Raw genomic sequence first — 13,385 nt, forward strand, 5'->3', positions numbered from 1 at the left:
ACCTCAGCGGACAAAGTGACATGAGAGAAACTGTGGTCGATGGTGGCTGCAGCTCGAAAGGCAGAGAGAACGTAATTTTTTTGTTGGTGCAAGAGTGATCATCGATGGGAAAGAAATGCAGCCAAATCAGAACATTTGAAAGAGAGTCAGTCAGACAGAACTGGTAGGCCTAAAAACGGCCTAATTTCTAGGTGAAAAGCAGGCTTTTAATATAAAAATGTACACAAACACTTGAATGAGAAAAGGCTGACTTGAGAACTGGTAAACTAAACACTAACTCTGGGTGAGTAACTGCTTATTGTAAAGTCTACACAGTTTCTCCCCCTTGTGGGAGTAAGAATACTTTGGTAACTTTATGACCAGTATTTGTTTGTTTTTTTGTTGGAGAGGTTAATAATGGGATGGAAATCCTTTTGAGTTACATATCCTTAGGAAAAGCTCATATTAGCATAACAAGGTTGTTGGTTGAAGTTTGTCTATCTCTTTGTTCAATTAATGTCAGGGGTATTCGTAATTTACTCAAATGTATGGCTATTTTCCTGTATTGCAAACGGTTCTTTCTACAAGAGACTCATGCTTGTTCTTCCGATTTAGCTTTATGGAAAAATCAATGGGGTAACAATATCTGGTTATCATATGGCAACAACCACTCTGTTGCTGTAGCAGGTGCATCAGTAGTAAGACTCTGGACGTTGGTTAATTTTAACCGTGAATTTCAACAGTGAAATGTTTTTATTAGGGAATATTTATGGATCCAACAACAAACAAAACAACAGGATATTATTTTAAGAATTTGAAGAGATTAATAAAGTTAAAGGTGTATTTCAGGATATCAAAATTATCTTATGTGGAGATTTTAATTTTGTATCTAATGTGATTGACAGATATCCCTCTCCTAACAGATCCAGCATTGTTAATCCTGAGTTTAATAACCTATGTCTTGGTCTTGGATTAGTCGATATTTGGAGATCTAAATATCCTGATTAAAAAGGACTTCCCTTGGAGTAACAAGGACATTTCCAGACAGTCAAGAATTGACTTCTGGTTGATTTCTAATTCATTAGATAATACTGTAGTCAAGGTATCCATTGAACCATCAATTCCTACTGATCATAAAGTTATATTCTTATCTTTAAATATTAATGGATCTGAAGTTAATAAACCGAATCAGAGTTATTGGAAACTCTATAGTAGACTGTTGGAAGTTGATCATTTCAAGATGGATGCCAAAGATATTATACAAGAAAATGGGAGGAAACCCCAACTATTTAAGTCTTATGGAAAATATTGTGAATTAATGAAGTATGAAATAAAACAAACATCCATGAAGAGCGGTGAAGAAATTGCTGAACTTCAAGATTGAGTGAAGATAAACTTGTTAAGGAAATACTTTCACTAATCTCTATGGAGGACCTTGATGAAGAAGGAAAGGGTCAGTTATTTTCTTTACTACTAGAAATGGACCGAATGTATGAAGAGAGAGCAAAAGGGGAATTTGTAAGATCAAGAAGGAGATGGTTGGAGGAAGGTGAAAAAAACACAAAATACTTTTACAATTTAGAGAAAAACTTCTGAATTTACATCTATTCATAAACTTTTACTTTAAACTCAGCAAAAAAAGAAACATCCTCTCACTGTCAACTGCATTTATTTTCAGCAAACTTAAAATGTGTAAATATTTGTATGAACATAACAAGATTCAACAACTGAGACATAAACTGAACAAGTTCCACAGACATTTTATTTAATTTCACCTTTATTTAACCAGGTAGGCCAGTTGGGAACAAGTTCTCATTTACAACTGCGACCTGGCCAAGATAAAGAAAAGCAGTGCGACAAAAACAACAGAGTTACACATGGGATAAACAATCGTACAGTCAATAACACAATAAAAAAATCTGTATACAGTGTGTGTAAATGAAGTACGGAGGTAAGGCAATAAATAGGCCAACAGTGGCGAAGTAATTACAATTTAGCAATTTACACCGGAGTGATATGTGCAGATGAGGATGTGCAAGTAGAAATACTGGTAGAAATACTGGTGTGCAAAAGAGCAGAAAAACAAAAACAAATATGGGGATGAGGTAGGAAGTTGGTTGGATGGATGGACTATTTACAAATGGGCTGGGTACAGCTGCAGCGATCGGTAAGCTGCTCTGACAGCTGACGCTTAAAGTTAGTGAGGGAGATATAAGTCTCCAGCTTCAGTGATTTTTGCAATTCGTTCCAGTCATTGGCAGCAGATAATTGGAAGGAAAGGCAGCCAAAGGAGGTGTTGGCTTTGGGGATGACCAGTGAAATATACCTGCTGGAGCGTGTGCTACGGGCGGGTCTTGCTATGGTGACCAATGAGCTGAGATAAGGCGGAGCTTTACCTAGCAAGGAGTTATAGATGACCTGGAGCCAGTGGGTTTGGCGACGAATATGTAGCGAGGACCAGCCAACGAGAGCATACAGGTCACAGTGGTGGGTAGTATATGGGGCTTTGGTGACAAAACGGATGGCACTGTGATAGACCACATCCAATTCACTGAGTAGAGTGTTGGAGGCTATTTTGTAAATCACATCGCCGAAATCAAGGATTGATAGGATAGTCAGTTTTACGAGGGTATGTTTGGCAGCATGAGTGAAGGAGGCTTTGTTGCGAAATAGGAAGCCGATTCTAGATTTAATTTTGGATTGGAGATGCTTAATGTGAGTCTGGAAGGAGAGTTTACAGTCTAGCCAGACATCTAGGTATTTATAGTTGTCCACATATTCTAAGTCAGAACCGTCCAGAGTAGTGATGCTAGTCGGGCAGGCGGTTGCGGGCATCGATCGGTTGAAGAGCATGCATTTAGTTTTACTAGCATTTAAGAGCAGTTGGTGGCCACGGGAGGATGTGTTGTATGGCGTTGAGGCTCGTTTAGAGGTTTGTTAACACAGTGTCCAAAGAAGGACCAGATGTATACAGAATGATCTCGTCTGTGTAGAGGTGGATCAAAGAATCACCCGCAGCAAGAGCGACATCATTGACATATAAAGAGAAAAGAGTCGCCCCGAGAATTGAACCCTGTGGCACCCCCAGAGACTGCCAGAGTTCCGGACAACAGGCCCTCCGATTTGACTCACTGAACTCTCTGAAAAGTAGTTAGTGAACCAGGCGAGGCAGTCATTAGAGAAACCAAGGCTGTTGAGTCTGCCGATAAGAACATGGTGATTGACAGAGTCGAAAGCCTTGGCCAGGTCGATGAAGACTGCTGCACAGTACTGTCTTTTATCGATGGCGGTTATGATATCGTTTAGGACCTTGAGCGTGGCTGAGGTGCACCCGTGACCAGCTCAGAAACCAGATTGCATAGCGGAGAAGGTACGATGGGATTCGAAATTGTTGGTGATCTGTTTGTTCACTTGGCTTTCGAAGACTTTAGAAAGGCAGGATGGATATAGGTCTGTAGCAGTTTGGGTCTAGAGTGTCTCCCCCTTTGAAGAGGGGGATGACTGTGGCTGCTTTCCAATCTTTAGGAATCTCAGACGATACGAAAGAGAGGTTGAACAGACTAGTAATAGGGGTTGCAAGAATAGCGGCGGATAATTTTAGGAAGAGAGTGTCCAGATTGTCTAGCCCAGCCGATTTGTAGGGATCCAGATTTTGCAGCTCTTTCAGAACATCAGCTGTCTGGATTTGGGTGAAGGAGAAGCGGGGCGGGGGGGCTTAGGCCAGTTGCTGCAGGGGGTGCAGAGCTGTTGGCTGGGGATGGGGTAGCCAGGTGGAATGCATGGCCAGCAGTAGAGAAATGCTTCTTGAAATTGTCAATTATTGTGGATTTATCAGTGGTGACAGTGTTTCCTAGTCTCAGTGCAGTGGGCAGCTGGAAGGAGGTACTCTTATTCTCCATGGACTTTACAGTGTCCCAGAACTTTTTGCAATTAGTGCTGCAGGACATGTGACTGACAGAAATGGAATAATGTGTCCCTGAACGGGGGGGGGGGGGGGGGGGGTCAAAGTCAAAAGTAACAGTGTGGTGTGACCACCAGCTGCATTAAGTTCTGCAGTGCATCCCCTCCTCATGAACTGCACCAGATTTGCCAGTTCTTGCTGTGAGATGTTACGTTACTCTTCCACCAAGGCACCTGCAAGTTCCTGGACATTTCTGGTGGGAATGGCCATAGCCCTCACCCTCCGATCCAACAGGTCCCAGACGTGCTCAATGGGATTGAGATCCGGGCTCTTCGCTGGCCATGACAGAACACTGACATTCCTGTCTTGGAGGAAATCACGTACAGAACGAGTAGCATGGCTGGTGGCATTGTCATGCTGGATGGTAATGTAAGGATGAGCCTGCAGGAAGGGTACCACATGAAGGAGGAGGATGTCTTCTCTGTAACGCACAGCGTTGAGATTGCCTGCAATGACAAGCTCAGTCCGATGATGCTGTGACACACCGCCCCAGAACATGACGGACCCTCCACCTCCAAATCAATCCCACTCCAGAGTACAGGCCTCGGTGTAACGCTCATTCCATCTACGATAAACGCGAATCTGACCGTCGCCCCTGGTGAGACAAGACCGCGACTCGTCAGTGAAGAGCTCTTTTTGCCAGTCCTGTCTGGTCCAGCGACGGAGGGTTTGTGCCCGTAGTCAACGTTGTTGCCGGTGATGTCTGGTGTAGGCCTGATGTGTCATTGTCCTCAAGCCCTCAGTCCAGCCTCTCTCAGCCTATTGCGGACAGTCTGAGCACTGATGGAGGGATTGTGCGTTCCTTGCTTAACTCAGGCAGTGTTTGTTGCCATCCTGTACCTGTCCCGCAGGTGTGATGTTCAGATGTGCCGATCCTGTGCAGGTGTTGTTACACGTGGTCTGCCACTGCGAGGACGATCAGCTGTCCTTCCTGTCTCCATGTAGTGTGTGTATATATAAACTCAGCAAAAAAGAAAAGTCCCTTTTTCAGGACCCAAATAACTTCACAGATCTTCATTGTAAAGGGTTTAAACACTGTTTCCCATGCTTGTTCAATGAACCATAAACAATTAATGAACATGCACCTGTGGAATGGTCGTTGAGACACTAACAGTTTACAGACAGTAGGTAATTAAGGTTACAGTTATGAAAACTTAGGACACTGAAGAGGCCTTTCTACTGACTTTGAAAAACACCAAAGAATCTGCGTGAATGTGCCTTAGGCACGCTGCAAGGAGGCATGAGGACTGCAGATGTGGCCAGGGCAATAAATTGCAATGTCCATACTGTGAGACGCCTAAGACAGCACTACAGGGAGACAGGACGGACAGCTGAGCATCCTCTCAGTGGCAGTCCGCGTGTAACAACACCTGCACAGGATCGGTACATTGAAACATCACACCTGCGGGACAGGTACAGGATGGCAACAACAACTGCCTGAGTTACACCAGGAACGCACAATTCCTCCATCAGTGCTCAGACTGTCCACAATAGGCTGAGAGAGGCTGGACTGGGGGCTTGTAGGCCTGATGTAAGGCAGGTCCTCACAAGACATCACCGGCAACAACGTCGCATATGGGAACAAACCCACCGTCACTGGACCAGACAGGACTGGCAAAAAGGTCTCTTCACTGACGAGTCGCAGTCTTGTCTCACCAGGGGTGATGGTCGGATTGGCGTTTATTGTCGAAGGAATGAGCGTTACACCGAGGCCTGTACTCTGGAGCGGGATTGATTTGGAGGTGGAGGGTCCCTCATGGTCTAGGGCGGTGTGTCACAGCATCATCGGACTGAGCTTGTTTTCATTGCAGGCAATCTCAATGCTGTGCGTTACAGGGAAGACCTCCTCCTCCCTCATGTGGTACCTTTCCTGCAGGCTCATCCTGACATGACCCTCCAGCATGACAATGCCACCAGCCATACTGCTCGTTCTGTGCGTGATTTCCTGCAATAGAGAAATGTCAGTGTTCTACCATGGCCAGTGAAGACCCTGGATCTCAATCCCATTGAGCACGTCTGGGACCTGTTGGATCAGAAGGTGAGGGCTATGGCCATTCCCCCCCAGAAATGTCCGGGAACTTGCAGGTGCCTTGGTGGAAGAATGGGGTAACATTTCACAGCAAGAACTGGAAAATCTGGTACAGTCCATGAGGAGGAGATGCACTGCAGTACTTAATGCAGTTGGTGGTCACACCAGATACTGACTGTTACTTTTGATTTTGACCCCCCCTTTGTTCAGGGACACATTATTCCATTTCTGTTAGTCACATGTCTGTGGAATGTGTTCAGGTTATGTCTCAATTGTTGAATCTTGTTATGTTCATACAAATGTTTACACATGTTAAGTTTGCTGAAAATAAACGTAGTTGACAGTGAGAAGACGTTTCTTTTTTTTGCTGAGTTTAGTAATACATTTTTAAATTTTTTGGGGTGAAGGTGTCGCCACTGCTCGTGAACTACTGGCTAAAAATATACTAGTGTACCGGAGAATCTCTTTAATTCAGAGCCATTCAGTGGCTAGCCACGTTTTAAACATAATTTTATCAGGTTCCCATGAAGCAATTGTAATGACAATCTACCACAACATACCAGAGTTTCCTGGTTAGTAAAGGGTAGTAGTCTGTGTTTAATTTCATTGGGTATTAAAAACACAGTTTGAGATCATTGTTAGGGGATTTCACCAGTGGTTAGAAGGGGGAATTGGGCTTCCCTGGAAAATGATGTCTGAGGTTGCAACAGTAACCAAGGGGGGCAGGGCTTAGCGTAGGTCATTGGTGTGTGGTAGGATCTAATTGATGTTTCTTTGGTTTTGTCTTTCAATAATGATGACAGCCTCACTGTATCTCTTCGTGCTTTATAATAACTGTAGTAGTTATGACTGGTTATTCATGTGAAAATATTTTGGACCTGTCTTTGTAGTGTATTTATTGACCCACTTTTTTTTATAACCTTAAACTCTGTGTGACCCCTGCATGTTTCTCCCCATACATTGGTAATGCATTCTTCTGATTATCGGCATTCTCGAGTCACAATCTACCCCGAATTGTTAATAATGTCAGTGTTATTTATCAGTTAGCTTTTTTTGGGGTGAAATAAAGACTTTTGTCTGCTCTCGATGGCATTACTACTGCTGCTGTTGCTACTGCTGCTGCTGTTGCCTCCAAGAGAAGCTCCATTGCCATGGTTGCACGGCTTCCTCTGCTCCTATTGGCTCCTCGTTGCTATAAGTTACGGAGCTGTCTTGCCATGAATCTCATTGAGAGATTGCGTCAAGAGAGCTGGCCTCCTATAATGGAGCAATAAAGGTAGTGATAGATCTGTGTGTACGTACACGTACTCATGTTGCTGCTTCTAAGAATGCGCGCACACACAGACACACACCAATATTAAACACATACGCTTGAGTGTCCTGGAGTTGTATTTGGCAGGGTCTAGGAAGAGCAACCATAGGGATTGGTTCAATATGAGCCTACCAGGAACATTCGTTCAAAATATCTGTTATCATTTCAGTCAATCTAGGGAACTAATAAGTTCCTTTCATTAAATAAAATATCCTCATAGAAATAATAATTGAAAATTAAATTAAATTAGCTTTTGTATTTTAACTTTTTTCTGTGTAGTTTCTTGTTAAGCGTGTTCATCGTTAAGTGCTCTATGACATGACTGTGTGAAGAGAACTCATCAAAAAATCTGTTTGTTATATATTTGCTATATTAAGATGTGATTAGGATGATAAGAGTGATATGGCATTAGTCAATGACATTAGTAATGTAGATAGTAAAGGCAATATTGATGTTGTAGGCCTAGGTGTTAAAGGTAATAGACAGGATGACATATTAGGTGACGCAGTGTCCTCTTCAATAACTGTCCTCAGGGACAAGAGCCCTTAAACAACACACTACACTGACATGCTCTGGCACTGCCACGGAATCACATTGCTTACCTGTGGGAGATTGATATGGGAGGGGAGCTGAGGGGGGAACAGGCAGAGAGCGGGTGTTCCTCTCAACTTAGAGGCCTGGCCAGCCCTTCATGGATGGTTTCTCAGAGCGATAAGCAGTTACTCCCATCAGATGGAGCCTGCCTGGTGCCTTCCATGAAAAATGTATGTATGGGGCCTGGTGGCGAGACAAGGGGAGGCGACCCGGGGACTCAGCTGCACCTCTGTGGCCTCTCATTTAATCCCATGTGAGCGAGCTCTGAGCCAGCCCAGACTATCAGACTCACTCTGGCTCCGGCAGGTCACAGCCAAACACACATAGCACTACACACAGCACTGCCAGGGAGGGATGCCAGGCTACCTATACTGTTCCTACTGTGCACAGAAGCTAACAATTACATATCTACCTACTGTAAAAAGTGCCTAACACTTTAAAGTACACAAACTTTAAATGTGGGCCACGTACTGTATTGTGCATACTAAGAGACATGTATACGCATACTGTACACACACAGGCTTCTTGAATATAGTGCAAGTGCTTGCACAACAATCATACATCACCAATTTCTATGAAAATGTTCGATATTTAAACGAAGGAAAAAACAGCATAAATTGCATCAAGGACTTGGCAACAGAAATTGTGTAATTGGCATGATTTCAGAGAAATGCCATTGAAAACCTGTATCATATTGAGTTTATTAGTCAAGAGTGTGAAAAATATGTCCCAGTGAAAAATATGTCCCTGTTTTATTATGTAAAACGTAATGTAAGGCATTTGAGCTAATTGTTTTCTTTACGGCGACAACCCTCATTGATTATTCATGTGATGCTGGTAGACAGCACAACATTCTAACTCTATTCTGTGGAGGGAACATCAAAATAGAATATCTGCTAAGACATCCCTCAGCACTGCAGGTAAAACACATAAAACACTCACTAGGCACTTCACCAGCACTGTGTTTCCAATAGGGACAGCATTAATACATGATTGTTGGGGGGTCAATGGGTACTATTCAGACTACGTTGTTATTGACATCAATGGGGGTGGGTGGGGGCAATAAGAGTGGAGGTGTCTAATGCACATTCTAGCTTACCACTGATCCAGACCAATTAACATATCTTCTCTATTGTAATGCGGTAGTTGACCCTCATTTTAACAGCTCTGTTTATGTCATTATCTACCTGTCTGAAACACATTCACACACTTGATTGCTGACTGTCGCTAGTGAGTGTTTTTCTATGTGTGTTTCAGAAAGGGAGATGTGGCACACACACACACACTAACCACAAACAGACATATTATTGAACCCCCCTGGTTCTGCTCCACCCCCCCCCCAACTGAAGGAAGCACTGTTCCCCTTCCTCTTATTATCTTTAATGAAGAACCCTTTCGTTTAAATGGTCTGGGCAATGCCAAGCAACACAGAGTGAATGGGCAATCAGGGAGTGTGTCATTGCTGATTTAGAGGTTGTGTGTGTTTGGGGGTGGGAGGGATGGGAAAGATGGCGACTGGCTGAGACAGAGCGTTACCATTGCCTTTATAGTCCGATCACACAGGATAAAAACGTTAGATCAATTTCCAATTGCGATTATGATTTGAATTTTCCCTAGTACTTTATATACATGCTGTTTTGACTGATTTCTGTATGATGTCATTCTACACATTTTGTAATGTAATCTTAAGAGTTATGTGTCACTCCGTAGGCTACATGACATGTCACTCCCAATAACTCCTGCGTCTCCTCCAGTGACAGACACTGCATTTTCAAGAGATCACCTGTTGTTTTCTGCTTCACAGGAAAGCTTCATGAGAGAGATTAATGTATCACCTTTTCCCATCATTTCCAAGTGGTTCTCGCAGTGTATCAAACAGGAGAGGAAACTCATGTTTTTCCTATCTGGAGTGTGTGTCTGTTCTGTAGAATGTCAAAGAAATGGAAAGAGCCTTTGTTTTAACCCCTCTCTCTCTCTCTCTCTCTCTCTCTCTCTCTCTCTCTCTCTCTCTCTCTCTCTCTCTCTCTCTCTGTTTCTCTCTCTGTTTCTCTCTCTGTTTCTCTCTGTTTCTCTCGCCCTCTCTCTCTCTCTCTCTCTCTCTCTCTCTCTCTCTCTCTCTGTTTCTCTCTCTCTCTGTGTTTCTCTCTTGCTCTCTGCAGTACCTTGGACGATGAGGGCAGCAACCTCCGCCAACAGAAGCTAGACAGACAGGTAAGTCTCCCATGTCCCTGTACTGTACCAGAGTAGAGCAGCTCAGCCACTTATTGATATGAACCTCTTCTGTTGTTTCTTGGCTGGTAGAGGAGACTGTAGTGTGAGGAAAAATATACTCTACAGCAGGGTTGCACAATAATTGCTCAATTTCTGTGAACTAGAAAGTTCACACCTGATTTTCATGGTAGAAAATAATTCCATCTCTCTCTGATTATTCCTTTCCTTCCAGTTCTCTGCTCCCAATGACTGGAACGAATTGCAAAAATCACTGAAGCTGGAGTCTTATATCTCCCACTCTAACTTTAAGCATCAGCTGTCAGAGCAGCTTACCGATCACTGTACCGGTACACAGCCAATCTGTAAATAGCACACCCAAGTACCTCATCCCCATATTGTTACTTATCCTCTTGCTCTTTTGCACCCCAGTATCTCTACTTACACATCATCATCTGCACATCTATCACTCCAGTGTTAATACTAAATTGTAATTATTTCGCCTCGATGGCCTATTTATTGCCTTACCTCCCTACTCTTCTACATTTGCACACACTGTACATATATTTTTCTATTGTGTTATTGACTATACGTTTGTTTATGTGTAACTCTGTGTTGTTGTTTTTGTCGCACGGGTTTGCTTTATCTTGGCCAGGTCGCAGTTGTAAATGAGAACTTGTTCTCAACTGGCCTACCTGGTTAAATAATGGTGAAATATATATTTTTTAAAACATTAGGCAGGGATCAAAGCCAGCTAATCTGGCTAATTGTTTTTTAAGGAGATCAGTGTTATACTTAAGCAATAAGGCCAGAGGAGGTGTGGTATACAGCTATTAGCTGTGGTATATTGGCCATATACCACAAACCCCCGAGGTGCCTTATTGCTATTATAAACTGGTTACCAACGTAATTAGAACAGTAAACAATATTTTTTTCATACCCGTGGTATAGGGTCTGATATACTATGGCTTTCAGCCAATCAGCATTCAGGGCTCAAACCACCCAGTGCATAATGTGTAATAATGCGCTATCAGAAGTGTATTATGCCAATCAGCCTTTGTCATTTGTGTGCTGTTTTGCTGTCCATGATACATGATAAAGATGTTTAGCAAAGTGATGTCTCAGACCTGACCAGCGTAGAAAATGGCGTCGACAGCAGTGACACTGTCACGTCCTGACCATAGTAAGATGTTATTTTCTATGGTAGAGTAGGTCAGGGCGTGACAGGGGGTGTTTTTCTATGTTTTCTATTTCTATGTTCATGTTCTAGTTTTGCATTTCTATGTGGGGTTTTGTTTGGGATGATCTCCAATTAGAGGCAGCTGGTCCTCGTTGTCTCTAATTGGAGATCATACTTAAGTAGGGTTTTTTTTTCCACCTGGGTTTGTGGGAGATTATCTTTGAGTCAGTGTATGTTTCACCTCTGCGTCACGGTTTGTTGTTTTTGTTATTCAGTTTATTTATGTATTGCATAGTTTCACAGTGTAAATAAAATGTGGAACGACACACACACTGCACTTTGGTCCGCTCCTCCTTTCAACAACCGTGACAGACACACTCAAGAGACTCATTGATTAACATTTTCATCAGCCCTGTGTAATTCCATCAAGATACTGGGTTACATCAGCAACCCCTGGGTTACATCAGCAACCTCTCCTTACACATTACATTTATTGCATTTCCTGAAATGTAATGTAGGAACAAATTGCAGGAGATTATTTTCCAAATGATGATCTGAGGCTAATCGTAGTGGATTAAAAGGATCGACAGAGGATTAGGGTTTACGATACTACATTAACATAAACCAAATCAGCAGAGACTTTCAAGCATTTAAGATAACACTACTCCACACTGCTTATACAAATCAATCTGCAATACTTTCAGAGGATTAAAAGTCAGGAAATGGTTGGAGATGCTAATTGTTAAGTGATCTGATAAACATGGGAGTGGTTTTAATGAACATTGCAAAACTCTCTCACCTATATGATGTGCAAGTTATGTCATCCGACGTCATTCTTCCGGGTCCTATCTCCTAATCCTTCAATGGGTTTGATTATGTCATCAAATTCGTGAAAACAGATATAGAGTGAAAAGGACACATTTTTTGTTGTTTTGTACTCCAGCACTTTGGATTTGAAATGATACAATGACTATGCGGTTAAACTGCAGACTGTCAGCATTAATTTGAGGGTATTTTCATCCATATCGTGTGAACCGTTTATAAATTACGCCACTTTTTGTACATTATTGGGACATATTCACTTATGTGTATTAAAGTAGTAGAACGTTTAGTATTTGGTCCCATTTTCATAGCCCACAATGACTACATTAAACTTGTGACGCTACAAACTTGTTGATGCATTTGCTGTTTGTTTTGGTTGTGTTTCAGATTATTTTGTGCCCAATAGAAATGAATGGTAAATAAAGTAGTGTCATTTTGGAGTCACTTTTATTGTAAATAAGAACAGAATATGTTTCTAAAAACTTAGACATTAATCTGGATGCTACCATGATTGTGGATAATCCTGAATGAATCGTGAATAATGATGAGTGAGGTAATTACAGATACGCAAATTGTGCGTCTAACTTTCTCACTCATAATTATTCGTGATTCATTCAGGTCTCAATACTTTGGGTCCCCTAAAATGGGGGGACTATGTACAAAAAGTTATGTAATTTCTTAACGGTTCATCCGATATGGATGCAAATACCCTCAAATTAAAGCTGACAGTCTGCACTTGAACCTAGGTTAACCTCATAGTCATTGTATCATTTCAAATCCAAAGGGATGGAGTACAGAGCCAAACAACAACAACAATTGACACTGTACCAATTATTTTGGAGCTCACTGTATATCAAGTTATATTTCTGTTTGTGGATTAATTTACTTCTGCGAGAGGCCTTTTATGATGTTTTTGCGCTGAAGACCATTGTGCTACGTTTTTACCCATTGAACACCGTTCAAAAACAACTTCCTGGAAAACTATGCATCACTTTCATACCGTATTGTGCTTAGGGCTGGCATAATTACTGTAAAACTGTGTGACTGACAGTTATGGCTGAAGACCATCATGAAAATAAAATAACCTTCAAAACCGTCCCAAAAATTGTATTCTATTTTTTTGGGTGGAATGAACAGCTGACTGAAGACGGGACGGCCGGGCATTTGTAGCTTTGTAAGAACCATCCTGATCACCGCAGCGCTGCAGTGGCCTGCTGGTATTCACTCAGGGAGCTCCTGTTGGGTTCACACAGTGTGATTTTAGTGACAGAGGAGATGAGACAGTATTATAGTCTGAACC

General features: G+C 42.3%; 1 protein-coding gene across 2 annotated transcripts in view; it reads left to right on the forward strand.

Annotated features, from left to right (window-relative positions):
- Window positions 1-13,385, forward strand: part of LOC106587536 (tubby protein homolog) — a 127,977-nt gene that overhangs the window by 80,749 nt on the left and 33,843 nt on the right. For both annotated transcript variants that reach the window (XM_045708687.2, XM_014176002.3), the window contains exon 2: window positions 10,035-10,086. In XM_045708687.2, coding sequence (XP_045564643.1) covers window positions 10,035-10,086 — 52 coding nt within the window. The remainder of the gene's footprint in view (window positions 1-10,034; window positions 10,087-13,385) is intronic.

The sequence above is a fragment of the Salmo salar genome, chromosome 26, assembly GCF_965601325.2.
Source record: "Salmo salar chromosome 26, fSalSal1, whole genome shotgun sequence".
NCBI lineage: Eukaryota > Metazoa > Chordata > Actinopteri > Salmoniformes > Salmonidae > Salmo > Salmo salar.